The sequence below is a fragment of the Nelusetta ayraudi genome, unplaced genomic scaffold (assembly GCF_046127955.1).
Source record: "Nelusetta ayraudi isolate G7.1 ecotype Tasmania unplaced genomic scaffold, CSIRO-AGI_Nayr_v1 ptg000060l, whole genome shotgun sequence".
NCBI classification, from domain to species: Eukaryota; Metazoa; Chordata; class Actinopteri; order Tetraodontiformes; family Monacanthidae; genus Nelusetta; species Nelusetta ayraudi.
Window position 1 is genome coordinate 3,872,674 of NW_027466110.1, and position 18,031 is coordinate 3,890,704.

Here is an 18,031-nt window from a genome sequence, read left to right on the forward strand (position 1 = left end):
TACTTGTGCCAAATATGCTGAAAACATATTTCTGCTGAATAAAAACACTAGCTTATCATCAAAAATACAGAGTTTAATTTATTCCACGACAATACATTAAAGTGAAGGAAGATATACAAAGTGCAAAGCTTAGAACCAAAAATAACGAAGTCTGTTGTGGCGCCTGGCAGGTATTGTCCAGGGTTTCAATCGCTCCCTGCTCCTCAGCTACGTGCCCCGCTCGATTGAAATACATTCACGTCCCCACGGCGCCATCTTTAGAAAACAGTCGCTGTGCGCTGAATGAAACTTGACTTAAACTTGATTTTTCGTCACTCTCGAGAGCTGCTCGATTACATGGAGTGACGCCGTTGGAATTTCTGGTAACGTATTTTAGCTAGCGCTGCATTTGCGCCGAGTGTGTGTTCACGCTTCAAACCCGCGCCCATAACGTGGTGCGTACGTAGCGGGCTCTCTGCTCGTTATTTGGCTAAAGCTACATCCACAAGCAGGCCCCACGCCGACGAATATGATCGCACGTGTGCCTGCATTAATCGATACCGGCCGAGGCAATGCTGGGGAGTGTCAGTTGAGCTGTGTGTGGTCGGTGCATTAAAGTGTATCCGGCTACACACAGCCAGGCTAGCTTTTTAGCGGTATGGTAGTGTGCTACCATTTCCAAACCTGAGCCTGTCCAATGTTCCATGTGATGGTTGTTCGTTCTGCGAGTAACGTTCACCAAGACAATGCAATGACCCATTGTTCTGCGATTTGTAAATATTTACACAGTCAGTATCCAAAATCACTTAATTTAAATCTTGAACATTGTTCGTTTGGAAATGTTAAGAAGTACTCTTTGTTGTCCTCCATTGTAGTCACTCAGAACGCAACATGTCTTCTTGCTGGTCTCTTCCTCCAGTTGTTTGACCACCAAAGGCGATCATGGGGATCAAGGTTCAACGCACCCGCTGCTTCCTTGACATCGGAATCAGCAACGTGCTTGGTAAAGAAGGAACCCTTACTCTCACTGCTTACATGTTTATATGTGAAGTTCTATGACAACTTCTAGGAGTAATGCACACAGTCAGACGATTATGCAACTGAAAGAAAACCCACTTTTTTTTTTCCTGAATTGGTTAAAACAGAAAATAAGAATGCATGTTTTTCTCTCATAGTTGGCAGGGTGGTTGTCGAACTTTTCTCTGACATCTGCCCCAAAACTTGTGAGAACTTCAGATGCCTCTGCACAGGTGAGCAATTTTTAAAAAAAAATATGTAAAGATGCCCTTGACCTTTTGCAAAGGTTTGACTTGGAAACGTGTGGTTTTATTCAGGTGAAAAAGGCATCGGCAAAGGAACACAGAAACCGCTTCACTACAAAGGATGTCTGTTCCATCGCATCGTGAAAGACTTCATGATTCAAGGAGGAGACTTCAGTGAAGGTCAGTTAGTGAAGTTTAAGAATTTTGGATATTGCACCCATAGGTATCCAAATAGTTTGGCTTTTGAAGAAGTATCCCAGTGCCCGGTGATTTAGAGCATTTGTTGTTGTTGTTGTTGTTTTTTGTTGTTTTTTAAACAAAACCGTCTATCTACATCTGCCTTCTACAAAACATCATCAGTGTTGATAACCTCCAGTCAAATAATTATTTTTCCAAGGAAATCCTCTCTGGCTTTCATGCTTGGCTCATGTTTGATCTTTCATGTCATCACAGGTAATGGAAGAGGAGGCGAGTCCATCTATGGAGGCTTTTTCGAAGGTAATCAGCCACTGTGAGAGTTTGCGCCAACGTAATTCCACGGGAAGTTGCCTCATGATGGCAGTACAGACTTTTTGTTTTTCTCCCCAGATGAAAGCTTTGCTGTCAAACACAACAAGGAATACATGCTATCTATGGCTAACAGGGGCAAAGATACAAATGGTTCACAATTTTTCATGTAAGAATCATTTCTATTCCCCATCCTAGCTTTCATCCATTTTTAGTCAATTCTACTCCACTAAAAATGTATACATGTTTTTTTTTTTCTTTCTTGAATCATTGCTGTGGTGCTACAGAACAACAAAACCCTCGCCACATCTGGATGGGTATGTCCTCCTCCATCATTCATTATTGTTTATACTTGAATCGTTGGCATGGAGCATTGGCATAGTGTCGTGTTCACTGTTTTTGTTGGCTTAACGTTATCATTTTTCCTCAGTGTCCATGTGGTTTTTGGTCATGTGATTTCTGGCCAAGAGGTTGTTCAGACAATGGAGAGCCAGAAAACGGATCCTAACAGCAGACCGTACGCTGAAGTAAAAGTGATGAACTGTGGAGAGCTGGTCCCTAAATCTAAAGGTTTGTTTGCAATGAATTTGAAAATAAACTTTACTTGTGGAGGTCTTTAGTCTTGTTAGAGCTTCATCTAACAGATGTTTTTATTTTTCAGCGCATAAAGGGGAAAAAAAGAAGGTGCAAGCCTCCTCAAGCTCCAGCAGCAGCTCCAGCGGGTCTGAAAGCTCCTCAGACTCCTCTTCAGACTCAGAAGAATCGGAGAAGGAGTCTAAGAAGAAAAAGAAGAAGGCAAAAAAGCTGAAGAAACGGAAGAAGAAGAAGAAGGAAAAGAAAAAGTACTGAAATGACATTCACCTTTAGAGTTTTCCTCATTTTACGTTTAAACCTGGACGTTAATTCTGTGCCTGAATGTTTTCAGGGAGGAGGTTGAAACCCCTGAGCCGAAGGAGCAAGAAGAGTTGGTCACATCTACTGTGCGTCCTGAGGAAATTCCACCTGTCCCAGAAAACCGATTCCTCATGAGGAGGAGCCCACAGGCCGTCCAAAGCACGAGAGATGCCGAGAATGATGCAAGAGGCAGAGACAGGCAGAGAGAGTTAGTCTGCCTGATGGACACACTATCAAGTCAAACATTCAAGCCTACTGTAGCTCCCAGTTTTAATGTTTTCTTTTCCTTTCTCCCTGCAGCTCTGGTAATTCTCAGTCGGGGTATAACAGACGACTAATGATGACGCGTTCTGGGAGGAAGATAAAAGGCCGAGGTCACAGGGTATGACCTCTGTTTGCTCCTCTTAACACGTTGAGGCTGGATACACCACGTTGCAGTGGCACTCAGTGTGGACGAGACTTGCTGTTCTAATCAAGTATTTTCCCCTTATGTTTAGTGGTACCGGACCCCGTCACGTTCTCGGTCGAGGTCCAGGGACCGCTACAGGCGCAGCGAAACCCCGCCGCACTGGCGTCTGGAGATGAATCGACAGAGAATGAGAGCGGTCACCGGAGAGCGCTGGATCAAGGGTGACAAGTAAGGAGACGCGTCTGTAGTTGCTCCAGTGCAGTAATTTGTGACAATATGTAATACTGTGCATGATTAGTATTTCTTTATTTAAGAATTATTGATTCAGTATAATTATGTACTTGTTTTTGCAGAGGGGACCTGAATGAAGGCAAAGACGAGGCTGATCCAAGGAGGACCTCGGACACAAAGCCTGAACATGCTGAGGAAAGTAAGAAAGACAAAAAAGACAAAAGCCGCTCGCGTAGATCCAAAAGCAAAGAAGGAGACGCAGCCCAGAAGGATGAGAAGCATAGCAAACACAAGTCCCGCAAGAGGGATAAATCTCAGAGCAGAGAAAAAAGCAAGAGGTCAAAGAGCAGAGAGAAGGCTCACAAGCATAAAAGTGACGACAAGAGGGGGCGCTCACGTAGCAGAGAGCAAACGAATAAAGAAAAGCGGTCAGAGAGCGACCACAGCAAAGAAAGAAATAAGGAGCAGGAAAAAAAGCCTAAAGAGGATGACAAAGGGAGAGGTGAGGAGAAACCTAGGTCAAAGTCTCGAAGCAAGGAAAGAACCAGAGACGGACGCAGATCTAGTAGCCGCGGCAGGGACAGGAGCAGACCGGCTGCTTCCAAAGAGAGGGAGGAGAAGCGGGACAAGAGCAGGGACAAGGGCAGAGAGCGCAGCAGGAGTCGGGAGCGGCGACACGACAGCGAGCGGGGCAACAAGAGGCGCGGCTCATCCAGGGACAAGGAGCGTCGCTCCAGGAGTCCAGACAGGAACAAGGCTAGAGACTCGCACAGAGGCAGGAGGTCCAGGAGCCGCAGCCGCCAGAGAGACCGCAGCAAAGACCGCTCGTCTCACAGAAGGGAGCGAGACCGAGAGGCTGCGAACCAAAGGAGGCGACGTAGCAGCAGTAGTAGTAGTAGCAGCAGTAGCAGCAGCTCTGATAGCGATAGAGACAGAAAGCGGAAGAGTCGCAAGAGCCCCGATTCCAAACGGAGCCGAGCGAAAAGCTCGTCCCGGTCAAAAGAGAGAAGGAGCCCCGGCAAAGCGAGAGCTGAAAGCACGAAAGGAAAGAAGAGAGGCGAAGGCAAGAAGGAGAGGTCCAGCTCCAGCTCCAGCTCAGACAGCGACTAGCATCCTCCCAGTTTGGAGTCTCAAGTCCTCGTTTTGTTCCCGTCAGTTCATCACTCTGTTTTACCAAGATCATAAAGTAGAAAATCTGGTTTAAAATGCAAAAAAATTACACCGCTGTAAAGACTCCCGGTTAGGAATGAGAGACATCTGAAAATATTTCAATGTGAAGGAGTTTCAGCTGAAGGAGACTCATTGATCGACTGAGTGTGAAGTGCACCACTCTGTCCTTGGTCAGTGGGACAACGGGAGGCTTTTAGACTTTAAATCATAAAGAAGCATTTTGCTTACAGCAGATAAATGTTTTTTTTTATTATGTGCTATTTGTTCTGGTTCTTTATCGGTTTTTATTTAATTTAGTACAGACGCTGCCATAAAACTGTTTAATTTCTCTGTGAATTAAATTTCATCACAATATTAAAATTGTCATACTATTGGTTAAAAAAAAAAGAACAAATTGAGTCTATTTTGTTACCAGTTGAACTTTTGAACTTTTTTTCCCGCCAAACTTGTTATTTTATCTAAGATGATTTTTCTATGTTTATCTGTTCACATATATGGTTTTTAGTGATTCAACAACTGGTCCCTTTAAATTTTGTCACCAACTGAGGTGCCTCAAAAATGTCTTCTTTTTTTTTCATTCTGTCTGAACATTTAATGATTGATTTAGTGATGTATGCAGACTGTAGAACATAAAATCAACAAAGTAGTGACGTGTGTGAAGTCTATTCTTAGTGGGTTGGTTTTAAAAGCTGGGTCACGTTTAAGAAAGATTAAAATTAAAGCTTGACACTGTCACTCCAACCACCAGTTAATTGGTTTTACAGGTTTGAGCCTGTCCACCTGCGTGAGATCAGCCATTCAATATTTTTCATGGCAAATAATAAACTACACCTCTGTTCTTACTGTAAGTTATCTGCTCTCTATTTTGGATGTAAATTACAGGTTTCTCCACACAATGTATGAAACTAAAAAAAAGTTTGTAATAAAATGTAGAGCATTCCAAACGTCCCAAGTTTTATTCCTTCTTAAAACTCCTATCATGTTTTTAAAAGGCTCCTACTTGTGTTGTAGACTCCAGTCGAACAGCCTCATTTATAAAGCAGCTTATTTGTTTTGGTAGCTCCCTTAGTTACACAACCAACCATCATGTGATACAATCAAACACCTGCAAGTAATATAACCAAAACCTATATTTTTTTTATTATTATTTTCTGTTCATTCAAGCACCTGCAAAGGAATTTTATCAATATTCGGTCTATCCCTAAAGCCTTCAGTGTGCCATAAGAGTCGACAGCCCGATCAACGTTGGTGACCTACGACCACGTGAATCCCAGCCTCTTCTTCCCACCTTCAAAGTCGGCCGCCTTGTTCAGCTTCTTGATGCTCTGGGTGTTTCCCGTCACGTACTGGGGCATCTGGGCGCCGCTCTGGTCCTGAACCAGGTAAACCGGAGCTCCTCCCCCAGCAACGCCCTCCAGGCTCCCTGCCACTCCCCCTCCCCTCGCCGCCTTCTCCAGCGGAAACGCGTTAAGTTGCGCTTCCGTCGCCTCCTGGATGAGCTTGTGAGAGTAGCGCCTGAAGCGCTCGTCCTCGTCGGCCTCAAACTCCGCCTTCTTCTCCTCAAACTCCTGCTCTTCCTGCTTCTTCCGTTGGCGCCGTGCACTTTTCTCAGCCTGCAGCGCAGGGACGGAGGATTAGCGTCTTTTCAACCCAAGAGGCTCAGAAATTACAGTTCTCATAAACGGGGCAAACATTTTCAGTGTTACCATCTGTGCCACGTTGAAGGCCTTCAGCTCCCGTCTGTCTTCCGTGAGCCGCTGAGCCTTCAGCTTCTCTCGCCCGGAGAACATCCTGTCGGCCTCTTTCCTGGCCTTGTGAGCTTCTTGGGCTTTTCGTTTTGCTTCTTTGTCCTTCTGCTCCTTTTCTTTCCTCTGGTTAAAAACACAGTGACATTTTTGAGCTCCAGAGATTATCAACGTAAAGGTCATCTTCGACCCTCATCTTATCATTTTCTAACGATGACGTGACCAGCCTGTCACTCAACTGAAGAAGAGAAGCTCCTCCTTTGCTTCTTTTGCTTGCTTTGTTTTTCAGGAAGCGTGTGCTAAAAACATGTCTTTGTAATGTCACTTTGCCATTACCGGTAAGTGACAACACCTTCGGCAAGATATGTGGCGTAAAACACACAACGCATCCGTTTTATCAGGAAGATCAACAGACCCATTTTCCAGGAGGCAACACATGCTGTTGTTGGAATTCTGCAACACTGCTCAACTCTGGATAAATTAGTATAGTATGAGGCCTTAGAATAATTTTGATACTATAAAAGCTTGAGCTTTTTTGACCGTTTTGGTCGATCAAACTCCCATTTTAAAATCTTTTGTTTTCTTTTTCTTTGGAAGAGTATTTTGAGAATTGGTATAGTCGGAATGGGAAGTGCAGTTATTTATTTATTTTATATGGAATGACCAAATAAACATTTTATTCTTTAATTCATTTGGAGCACTGCTTACAGTACACCCTCGACAACACTTTCAGTTACCGTCAGTTCTCTGTGCTTAGCAATGGACTGCAGCAGGGCAGCTTTTCTCTCCTCCTCCTCCCACTGCAGCTGCGCCTCTCTAGCGTCCCGCTGAGCGACAGCCACGGCCATCCTCTGCTCCTCGTTGCCTTCTTGCTCCCGCTGGGTGACAGTCAGCTTGTCCTTGATCACTTCTCTGCGCCTCTGGGCCTCGCTGCAAAAAAAAAAAAAAGCGATGACATCACAACTGCGCTGTGTTGTTTCTATTGGCCGATGATCTGCACATTGTTCATCATGAGACTCGCCTCATAAGTTCAGCCTCTCTGTCCTTCCTTAACTTTTTGATTTTCTCTTTTGCGCTCAGATAGAGTTTTCTCTGCTGCTCTTCCGCCTCCTGTTTCTGTGCCTCAGCCGCCCTCAAGAGGTCTCTGTTGCTTAAAGTGTCCTGGAAACACCAACAATCGAGCAAAGTCAGTATTGAACAACAGCATCGCATATAGGAACCCTGCGCTGCAAGAACTCTACCATGTGAGCTTGCATTAAATCCCTCTTTTGCTCGGCTTGTCTCTCTTTCTCCATCCGCTGTTCCCACTGATGCTGCGCGAGGAGACGTTGCATGTTCTCTCCGTCTTTCTTTTCCTCCATCTTCTCTTGCTCTCTCACCAGCTCATTTTCCTTGAACCTAAAGGAAAAAAATCATTTAAGATTTCTCTGTTTAAAAATATGGACTTACGATCAGGCTGTCATTATATTGTGGAATCCCAGTTCTGCGAGTGCACTTTTTTGTTGCGTTTACAGGTGTGAATACTGTCAAATTGTCCCTACTTTTGTTTCAGGCCCTCTGTGATCGCCTGCCTCTCAAGCTTTTTCTGCTGCTCCGTCTCCTGCTCCTTTTTCGTGGCTTCCTGGTCCTTCTGCTTCTGCACGTCTATGAGGAGTTTGTCCATATCTTGGCGGGCACCCTCGACGCGCTGCTTCAGCTCAACCTGAGCCTCCCTCTCCTTCAGAACCTCAGACAGCATGAGCGCACCCTGTAAGGAGCCATGTGCACACATCATCACGTTCACGCATCAGCACCCAAACACATGCAAGGAGTAATAAAATATGAAGAGATGCCCACGTGCAGTCCTCTGACACGGTGAGTCTGATAGAACAGCTGAGTCTTGGCTTTCTCTATGGCCTCTTTCCGCATCTGCTCCTGATACTCAACCTCCTCTTTATCAATCTCCTCCCATTTCTTCCTCTCAATCTCATCCCGAATCTTTTTGGCCTCCAGTTGTTTCTGCCTTTGACCCTTTAGAAAACATGACATTTTAATTTTGATAAACTGGAGTTATTTCAACCACACCATCACATCCTCATTCAACCAAGTGAAATTACTTTTTTTTTTAAAAAAGAAGAAGAAGAAAAGAAAGATCCTGGTGGGCAACTCACAGCGAAGGTGTCAGACCACTGTTTCACCACCTCTACCGACTGCAGGTGCAGAGCCTCCCTCTGCTTCGCTTCCTCTATCATCCTCTCCTTTCCTTTGTCAACGTGATCCATCTCATCTTGAATCCTCGACCAGTCTGTCTTTGACAAAACAAGGATTTGTCGAAGGTCCGGAAGCTCAGCCACTTTGGTCATCTCATCAGACACTATTAAAAAAAAAAAAAATTTTTTTAGATGCAATCAGTTTTATATAAATATTCAATGAAACTTACAATGTTGTCCACTCAACAAGTTCACATTCTTATACAACACAATATACAATACAACGTGAAATGTTTTGGATTTCATTGTAAATTTCAATAGTACTGTGACAGTGTGAATTTGGGAAGTATTAGAACAGCCAGGAGTGAAACTTCAGCAAAACACCAGCAACCACACCAAAAGCTCCAATGCACCTTAATCAGCTGCCTGAAGTGGCACTGTAATATGAGTTGGCGTTGTTTGTCAGCAACTTTTAAAATTTCTGAAATTTAAACCTTCTGCTGTCAGTGACAACAATGCAAACATGCTGGGTCTTTCCTGGCTGAAAGTTAATCCTAAAACTGTCCCACCTTTCTTTCCAGAGTCTCTCCGTCGGCCCCGTTGAACCGCTGTTTCCATTTGTGTTGGATTAATTTGCTGCTATTCAATTTAAAAGCTTGGAGAATAAGGCGAACCTAGTCGCAGCTCACTTTAGCAGAGCTGAGACTTCTCACTTTAAGGCCTCACACTGCTACGGCAGGAGCCACTTTTGTTGAATTGTATCCAGGCAACCAGAGAGGGAGGGAGAAGAACAAACACCCACAGCCAAGTTTCACACCTCAATGACAGTTCTCACCTAAATATACTGATATATATGTGTATGTTACCTTTTCATTTTTCAAATGATTTAATATTTTGTTCAAAAATGCAGCTGTAAAAAAAATATTTCACAGTGTTATAAGTGCAGCAAAAAAAACAAACAAAACATTTAGTTAATAACCTGAATCTGGTTGTAGGGACAAATGAATGAAGGGACAAAAAAAAATCTTGTAAAATGTTCAAAGGGTCGTGCAAATCCACTGAGTTTGGTTCTTTTTGGACTCTAAAACTATAAAGTAATCATTAAATCAATGACTGACATGATACAACACATACCTGTGTTCATCCCACTGCAAAAGGACCTGGGGCTGAATGGAGCTGTATTTTTCACAGATTTCGTGTCATGACAGGATTACTGTTTGTGCCAAGTATTACTAACTACAGTTCCAAACAGGTCTCTTTCTTTTAGTGTGTCAACTTTCCCTGTGTGGGTGTGCATGTGCACAAAGAGAAACTTGATTTGATGTCAGAACTGTAATGTACTGTCCTGTACTGCACCGTACTGTCGTATCTATACATGATTTCCAGAGGTGGCTAAGTCCCAGGTGGGCTGATACAACACACAGATCCTGCTTTTAGACACATTGAAATTATCTGAAATCAAGCCTTTCACAACGGTGTAGCGCTGCCATGTGCCGCCTAATGAGTCATGTGATAAACATCGCCTGTTAAATTAGGCATGATATTTCCTGAATTGACCTTGTGTTCTGTGAACGGACAGTTAAAACTGCCTCAAGGGAGTTATCTTCTTCTTCTTCTTCTTCTTCTTCTTCTTCTTCTTCTTCTTCTTCCAAAAAACACTAAACCTCTTTTGTGTTTATTTTTTGATAGCTTCAGAAAAAGTGTGTTAGAGGAATGACGACACCTCTTCGATCCCTTCAAGTTACTTTTGCGTGTCAACATATCTTTGTTGTACTTCATTCAATAGTCAGATTGTACGTATGGTTAAAATGTTTAAATTCAATTTTGCTATAAGTGATTTTTTTTTTTTTTAAATAGCATTTAACTGCCTCCCAGAAAAGATGATGTTAGCCAGTATCTAGCAATGCTAAAACTTTTGGTTTAATGTTCAATCTCAAGCTTTTGTGAGACTATTTTAGTTTATGTCTCGCAAAGTATTATTTTTATTTTAAAAGGTTTTTCAAATGTTGCAATTCATTTAAATCTGCACTTTGCTCATCTTGTTTTAAGTCCACCTAATAGTTTCCAGCTCCATGCTATTTCGGATGCTTTGAACGTATGAAAACATTCAGTACATGTCCAAAATACCTAATGACTGTGTGGGTCTACTTTTGATAACGTACTAATACGTGCACATCATTGTGTCAGTCAGACCGGTCTGGTCGTTGTGCTCGCAGCCTACTGGTTCCCAGTGACCCTGCGCCTTACGTCACAGACAGGAGATGCACGGAGAGGCGGGGTTCTCTCCAAAGTGGGCAGTCTCAAATCCGGGATAACCACTCAAAATCAACTGAGTGCACAGAAACTTCCATCACTCCGGCCATTCATCAGCACCAGTTGCCTCGCCTTGCAAACCGTGGACACAGATACACGCACGCCGTCGACATGGCCCCGATCTCCATCACCTCAGTGCTGATCAGCGAGAGCGTTGACCCTCGCTGCAGGGCCATCCTGGAGGAGAACGGTATCCGGGTCACGGAGAAGCAGAACATGAAGAAGGACGAGTTGATCGCCGAGATAAAGGTGCGTGCAGCGTTACACAACGTGCAGTCACGGGTTCCCCCCCTCCTTCCCTCCACGCTCCCTTGGAAAGAAAAGTTGTGTCGCTGCGTAAATTTGCATCTCCTGCAAAGCTCGGCAGATCGATCGTCTTGCTGGCGCTCCACAGGGGAAACTTTAGTGTAAATTTTCACTTTCCAGTTGGTTGCCGACGTTGCTCCCACGCAGTATGTGAAAAGCGTCACCAACGCACCGCCCAATGGCGAGATGATGCAACGCAGCCCCCGGTTTGCTATCCATTGCTGCTATCCAAGTGCCACATGCAGCCGATGCATTGTGCACTCTGCCTGTACATCGTGTACATCTGCTGTTCGTGCATCTGAACAGCAGCGATGCGCTAATGAGCGGAGATCTGACTGCGAACAAAGGAACAAGAAAATTCTCTCACAACTGAGCTGAAGGAACTTGCAGAGGAGGTTCTGAGGTGGACTGGTTTAGTTATACGGGGACCAGCGATGATCTGTGCTTTGTGCAGAAGCTTGCACGCTTACTGCTTTTAGTAGCATGGCCAGAAGATGTAAGGTCACCATGGCCTGTTTGATGGTGCTGGACATCTGCTCCAACTAAACCTGGACCTTTGCACGGTAGTCGAGTGGCTCAGATTTCAACTCTGAAGTCAAGCGCATGGAGGGATTCAGGTGTTTAATCGGGGTTATTCGCTGCTTTGCTCTCATCTAAACTGCAAACACGTTTTCTCTTTCTGCTACAATGGTTTCTGCAGTTATCCTTCCAATTGCACTTTTCTTTGCACAGGCTTGCATTTGACCCCAGGTAGACGTTTGCTTTAATGTGCATTGTTTTTTATAAAAGAATTTGTTCAGCACTCATCTTTGGACCTCACATGACCTCCACGACAAGCATTTGTTTGTTTGTCCGTCGATTGCAGCCTATGCTGTGTTGTGTTTATCAGCTATTGTGTAGATGTGCTGACTACTGTAGCGTGCAGCTCTAAAAGAGTATAGAAGGGACATGTCCTAATGAAAGTAATGTGCACTCTGCTGCCAGACCTTTATTTCCTGCTGTTGTGTTGTGTGGTAACGCTGCACATTTAGTAGAGACTCTGGCCCGAAGCCAGCTGACTGCCCCACAGTGAAATGCATTCCGTTGGGAAGTTTCACACTAATGTTTTACGGCGTTCCCAACGAACCTGTCTTTATTACCCACAGCTGAAACTCATTCCGGCTTTTGAAACCCTCAAACAGGAAGTAGAGGATAAAAGAGACACGTTGCGCTGAGGTCTTCAGAGAGTGTCTGCACACTCGGCTGTCGTTCGGTGGAGTGAATATAGAGTAAATGTGGGTGTCTACACTCACACACGCTTCAGCCTGGAATAGTTTGCTCTGCGCTGCGAAATGCTTCAAACGGAAGCTGCCTGGCAAAAAGCCAAGACTCTCCACATTGTTGGCTTTTTTTGAAGTCCCTGCCAGCTCTGCTACCGGACTATGAGTCTAAGCTGAACCAAGCTATGTTAATGTGAAGAAGACCTCAGTTGTAAATAACACTAACATGCATTCAAAATTCTACACAAACTCTCTTCCAAAAATTTAATTTCTTGGTAAGTGTGGGCTTGATGTAATACTTCTTTTTTTGGTCCTCAGTCTGATAGTTTTCCTTGCCTCGTATATCCAATATTTTTTGGGATGTGTGTATTGTTCATTTCTGAGTTCAGTGGAGCAACTACACACAATTAAGTATTCAAAATTCTCTGTTGATCTTGTTTACAGCCCACATAATCAGCGTTTTGGCTTCCTGCTGAGACCTGTGCTTTGTGGACCCTCTGATGAGTTCATTGAAGAGAGAGAGAGGCAGAGATTGATTATTGTTAGAACATTGGTAAAGTGAATTTTCTACGTAGAGAGAGAAAAAAAAAAGTCAAATGAATCACATGTTCTGAAAATGTCTCTCGATTGCAGAACTATGACGGCCTGGTCGTCAGATCGGCGACAAAGGTCACAGCAGATGTCATCAACGCCGCTGATAACCTGAAAATCATTGGGAGAGCCGGCACTGGCGTGGACAACGTGGACGTGGACGCCGCCACCAAGAAGGGAGTTATCGTCATGAAGTGAGTCTTCGTTTTTTTCCGCCTCGCTCGTGTTTTGCTGTTGGTGTTTTAATCGCAGTCGGTTCCTCTCGGCAGCACGCCGAGCGGAAACACCATCAGCGCTGCGGAGCTCACCTGTTCCATGGTGATCAACCTCTCAAGGTGAGAAGAGCTCTCCAAGCTATCCATGCCGGTGTGCCAACAGCAATTGTGTTTAAACTCCTTCATATTTTCCTGTTTCAGAAATGTGCCTCAAGCCAACATATCAATGAAGCAGGGCAACTGGGATCGTAAAAAGGTGAGCAGACGATTCGCTCGTTGGCCAGTTGAACGGCTGCCCAGAGCGGTCACGGCCGCGCGGTCGCCCCCGTTGCTCGGTCGCCCGTCCCTAATCTGATGTGACTCCTGCAGTATTTTGGATTTCCAAGACTGGGCTCAGTGTTTTGTTTCCGATTGTTCACAGTTCATGGGCGCGGAGCTGCTCGGCAAGGTGCTGGGAATAGTTGGACTGGGAAGAATCGGGAAGGAGGTGGCGACGAGAATGCAGTCGTTTGGCATGAGGGTAAGAAGGGGTCACGAGCGGGGGGGCGCTGTCGAGTCAGATCTGTCAGTGCAGTTAAATTATTCATAAAAATACAAATTGAAAGATGGAGGTCTGCCTCACCCTCTTCTTCACAGACAATCGGCTACGATCCCATCACTCCCCCTGAGGTGTCTGCCACCTGGGGCGTGGAGCAGATGTCTCTGGAGCAGCTGTGGCCTCAGTGTGACTACATCACAGTCCACACACCCCTGTTGCCTTCTACCGTTGGTGAGATACCCTGATCTTGACACAATTCCTGCAAGAATAAATGCAGGAGGTGCTTAAAGTCTGACATTTGTATCCATTGTTTTGCCCTCAGGTTTGCTCAACGACGAGTCCTTTGCTAAGTGCAAGAAGGGAGTGAAGGTGGTGAACTGCGCCCGCGGAGGCATCATCGACGAGGCGGCTCTGCTCAGAGCGTTGGAGTCCGGACAGTGTGGAGGAGCGGGGCTCGACGTTTTCGTCGAGGCAAGGCAATCTGCGATTTGTTTTTGATCCAGACTTGGATCTCTCAGCGGCATCTCGCTAAATGTATGTATTTGGTTGTTGCAGGAGCCTCCGAAAGACCGTTCACTGGTCGAGCACCCCAATGTGATCAGCTGCCCGCACCTCGGAGCCAGCACAAAGGAAGCCCAGGCCCGCTGTGGGGAGGACATCGCTCTTCAGATGGTGGACATGGTGAAGGGGAAGCAGCTGGTCGGAGCTGTGAGTTCTCCTTCAAGTTCCTACTCCTCGAAGCAAAGAGTCACAGGGGCTCAGTCCCATTTCACCCAAATTATTGAAACTATTAAATATAACATTTCTCTATAGTAGCAGAGTAAAGCTTACAAATATACATGTCTGGAAAGTTGTTTGTGTGACAAGTGCAGCAGTAGTAGAAGACCAAAGGATAAATGAATCCCTTTGAAGGTCATCAAGCAGTGGCACCATAAGGCTCATCTTATCCTGGACTCAACATTTAATTTGAGGTTGTGTCACATTTTGAACCAATCATCAAATATGTTGGATCCCTCTTTAACAAAATTAAAGTTACTGTTGTGCATTGGGCTTGGACATTTTGGAGAAAGATGTTTTGCGTCACCTAGAGATGCAAATGTAGTTTGAAGGTTCGTTACTGACCCGGAATGGATTAGTGCACAGGATGGCAACACCCAGTATATGTCAACAAGGCGTGGAGTGTACGCACACGACATTTGCTCGTGACGAGCTGCATTCAGAGAAGGCTACCTTTGTAAAATAAATAAATAAATAAATTAAAGCAAAAGAAATATTATGCTCATTTTGATGCTTTCAGTGTGAGCATTTCACTAGACTAAAACACACGCAGTATATTAAAGATTTCATTCCTTTAATCAAAGCTGCCTCTTTCAGGTGAATGCCCAGGTGTTGGTCAGCACGTTCTGCAAGGAGTCGCAGCCTCTGATGAAGCTGGGAGAAGCTATGGGAGCTGTGCTGCGGTCTTGCGTCGCTTCTCAGAAGCCCATCAGCAGTGTTCAGATCACCACTCAGGGTAAAGTTGCAGCACCGAATCCTCTCCCAGCGCAGGGTCCTCCTACAGGGAATGCGTCGCAGTTATTTTGCGAGGTTTCTGCTCCCTCTAGTGGCAGCGTTGCGAAACAAGCACTGAAAAGTAGAGCCAGACACACTCTTCTGTGGAGTTCATTCGCAGCAGTGGTGTAGTTTACGTGATACGCAGGTATACACCGTATAACCTCTAGAAAAGGTCCCGAATTACCGTATACCCACGAAAAAAAAGTGCACAGAACGTTCATTCTCCCGTTTAAAAATGTGATTAGAAAGATGTTATGTTATGTTCTGATCTGTTTGAGTCGGCCATTGCTTTAGTACCACTTTAGAGACTGTATTTGTGTGTTATCAGCACTTTTTGTACCTGATTGCTACTACTACTGCAGACTAGAAACACGTGATGTTCTTAGAAAACATTGGTAAAGAAAAATTTGCATTTCAGACTCATTTCAATGTTGTTGCAGCTAACAGATTTTTTTTTTTTTTTTCCTCTTTAAAACCAGGTGACGGTATGAAGTCCTCCACCAGTTACGTGACCTCCTCAGTTTTGGTCGGACTGCTGAACCAAGAAGGCGGCTCTTGCCACAACCTCATCAACGTGATCAGCTTGGCCAAGGAGTCTGGAATCACGGTGCGCAACCTGGAGCACTTCACGTGACGATGTGTCGAGCCTGTTTTCATTATGAGAAAATAACATTTCCACTCGCTGGACAGATCACCCAGAGCCACTGTGTGGCGGACGGCGCCGCTAGCGGCGTGTGCAAGGTGGAGATCGTCGCCGGAGGCTGCAGCTACGCGGCCGGCGGTGCTGTTCAGGGCGGCGTGCCGGTGCTGCTGAAGCTCAACAACAGTGTTTACAGACAGCCAGTGTCTCTCGCTGGACATCTGCTGCTCTTCAAAGCCTCGGCTAATCCTCAGCTGCTCTCCTCAGTGGCCGGTAAGAAAGTTTCACGTCCCGTAAGGCTGAAGTTGGGTGCGTTGGGTTTAACCTGTTTTTTTAAAAGAGTTGGAAGCCCTTTTCAAAGAAAAAAAAAATGTGCGTATTTAATCCAAACTTTAACAACCAATTACTGGGAATTCAGGTGTCGCTCAGCCAAATGTGAAATTCCACAGTTAAGCAGGTTAACTGGTAATGACATCATAATTTATTGAGCCGTCACTGGACAGTTTGTTCGTAAATGATTTAACTCCGTCCCTAGTTACATTTTAACGACTCCCAGTGAGTTAGCGTAGTAACGCTGAGGAATGAGGAAAAAAAAAGTTTTAATTGTTCGTGCAGTGAAAAAAATCGATGATGCCAAAAGAATAAACTGTTCTGTTGAAAGTGATGAATTGTTAACTTTTTTATGCAGCTCCTGTTGAAATAATTCTGTCAGCACAGTATTGTCTTCAGTTTTTCTCTGCAGGTCTGACACGTTTGAATGAAAAAGGCTCCGAGCTTTGACTCTCTTCTAATTCGCACCGATTCTCTCTGCCCAATTGTTCTCCGTTTTAGGCGCTCTGGCCACAAAGGGAGTGGAGATTGAGTCTTTCAGTGCTCCTGCGGACCGCACTGGAGATCAGTGGTTTTCTGTGAGGCTGTCCTCTCCCCTGACGGACCTTGATGCCTTGAAGCCTGCGGTGAAAGAAGCTGCTCAGCTCACCATTTAGATGGACAGCGGCCACCAACGCCTTTCTGAAACCTAAAACCTCTCTGAGAGTGTCTGAAATAATTGATCTGTCTGGGTCTTCAGCATTTGTTTTTCTACTAACAACTTGTTCAGAAGTTGGCCACCTATGGCTTAGAAGTTGCGTTTTTGATAACATTCCAGTGTTTAGATGCAATAACTGCACTTTTATTAAAGTAGAACTGAATAACTGTTTTTCCCGTTCTGTTCTGCACTTTCAAATCAAAGATGTGAAATAAAGTGCACTAACTAAAGAAAGTGTGTTCGGAGTACTTAGAAGATGCTGGGATTAACATTGTTTACAGTCTTCTTTTTAAGCATTAGTGTGTTGGAGTGTTAAACAATCCAATAAATCATTTTGCAGCGCTGCCTTGCAGAGTTTAAATGTTTGCAGTTTTACATTTGAGGGACGGAATTTCAACTTTATTGCTGGTTTTTCAAAGAATCCTTTTAGTATATAATTAAATCACCTTGTCCTGACTCACTTCATAAATATGCCATATCAACTATAGTACTTAATCTGTAGTTTAATTTTATGTCTGCAGTAGTTTGTTTGAACATCTGTATTAAAGGCCCAATCCTTCAGTACAGATGTACTGTTAGGCACAGCATCTAACGTTAAGAACTGCAGTGCATTTTGCAAACGGTGTTAAAGGTTCCCTGGGGGCCCACACCTACACCCAGTGTGATGTCAGGATAAAACAATCAAACACAAGTGGTACAAAGTGTCCACCTCCCTACAAGGGGACCTGGCCTTATGTAAACATAGACACTTATTAAACAACAATTGTTTATAATGACCTTGTCTCACGACAAACTTGCACTACAGATATGCACATACATTCTCTGCTCCATCTCATGCCTTTACATGTTAAAAGCTGAGCCTTTAAAAAAAAAAAAAAAAAATGCAAGTTAGTACCTGCAGCTCACATATTTGTACTGCAGTGAACAGCCATAAATCCTGCGTTCTTCTGGTTTGCATTGCGTGATATACAGCCTGTTTCAAACATAAAAATGTAGTTATTGCCCCTCCTTCTGTAAGACTGCTCAGCCTTCTTACATGAGACCACCTCGAGCAGCCCGCGCAGTCCCGTACAGGAATGAATATTGTGCACTGTGCGGTTAATCCTCGCAAGGATTAGACGGAGCCTTGGTCACTCTGCTCTGCTCTGCTCTGCTCTGGAATCGGGCACGTAAATAACCATGACAACGGTGTGAATGTGGGG

At 44.6% G+C, this 18,031-nt stretch overlaps 3 protein-coding genes across 4 annotated transcripts; 2 read left to right on the plus strand and 1 right to left on the minus strand.

Annotated features, from left to right (window-relative positions):
* Positions 1 to 215: 215 nt before the first annotated feature.
* On the plus strand, positions 216 to 5,396 carry ppig (peptidylprolyl isomerase G (cyclophilin G)). 2 transcript variants are annotated; one of them, XM_076039674.1, is made up of 13 exons: positions 216 to 362; positions 899 to 982; positions 1,155 to 1,229; positions 1,314 to 1,421; positions 1,695 to 1,739; positions 1,830 to 1,917; positions 2,036 to 2,065; positions 2,179 to 2,318; positions 2,410 to 2,590; positions 2,674 to 2,850; positions 2,943 to 3,024; positions 3,140 to 3,279; positions 3,405 to 5,396. In XM_076039674.1, the coding sequence occupies exons 2-13, from the start codon at positions 922 to 924 to the stop codon at positions 4,390 to 4,392; spliced, it is 2,115 nt and encodes a 704-aa protein (XP_075895789.1). In that variant the 5' UTR covers positions 216 to 362; positions 899 to 921; the 3' UTR covers positions 4,393 to 5,396. The 2 variants fall into 2 exon arrangements, with proteins under 2 accessions (XP_075895789.1, XP_075895790.1); XM_076039675.1 differs by lacking the exon at positions 216 to 362 and adding an exon at positions 745 to 767.
* Positions 5,397 to 5,673: 277 nt separating this feature from the next.
* Positions 5,674 to 9,999, minus strand: cfap210 (cilia and flagella associated protein 210). Its single transcript, XM_076040204.1, has 9 exons — positions 8,956 to 9,999; positions 8,348 to 8,550; positions 8,034 to 8,207; positions 7,739 to 7,944; positions 7,439 to 7,595; positions 7,215 to 7,358; positions 6,935 to 7,123; positions 6,159 to 6,323; positions 5,674 to 6,065 (listed from the first exon to the last, which is right to left on the minus strand). The coding sequence occupies exons 1-9, from the start codon at positions 9,002 to 9,004 to the stop codon at positions 5,706 to 5,708; spliced, it is 1,647 nt and encodes a 548-aa protein (XP_075896319.1). The 5' UTR covers positions 9,005 to 9,999; the 3' UTR covers positions 5,674 to 5,705.
* Positions 10,000 to 10,722: 723 nt separating this feature from the next.
* On the plus strand, positions 10,723 to 17,174 carry phgdh (phosphoglycerate dehydrogenase). The gene is made up of 12 exons (XM_076039904.1): positions 10,723 to 10,948; positions 12,898 to 13,049; positions 13,125 to 13,190; positions 13,272 to 13,326; positions 13,492 to 13,590; positions 13,707 to 13,839; positions 13,931 to 14,079; positions 14,164 to 14,316; positions 14,983 to 15,121; positions 15,642 to 15,769; positions 15,853 to 16,075; positions 16,634 to 17,174. Exons 1-12 carry the CDS (start codon positions 10,811 to 10,813, stop codon positions 16,786 to 16,788), a joined length of 1,590 nt encoding a protein of 529 aa, XP_075896019.1. The 5' UTR covers positions 10,723 to 10,810; the 3' UTR covers positions 16,789 to 17,174.
* The last annotated feature ends 857 nt before the right edge of the window (positions 17,175 to 18,031 follow it).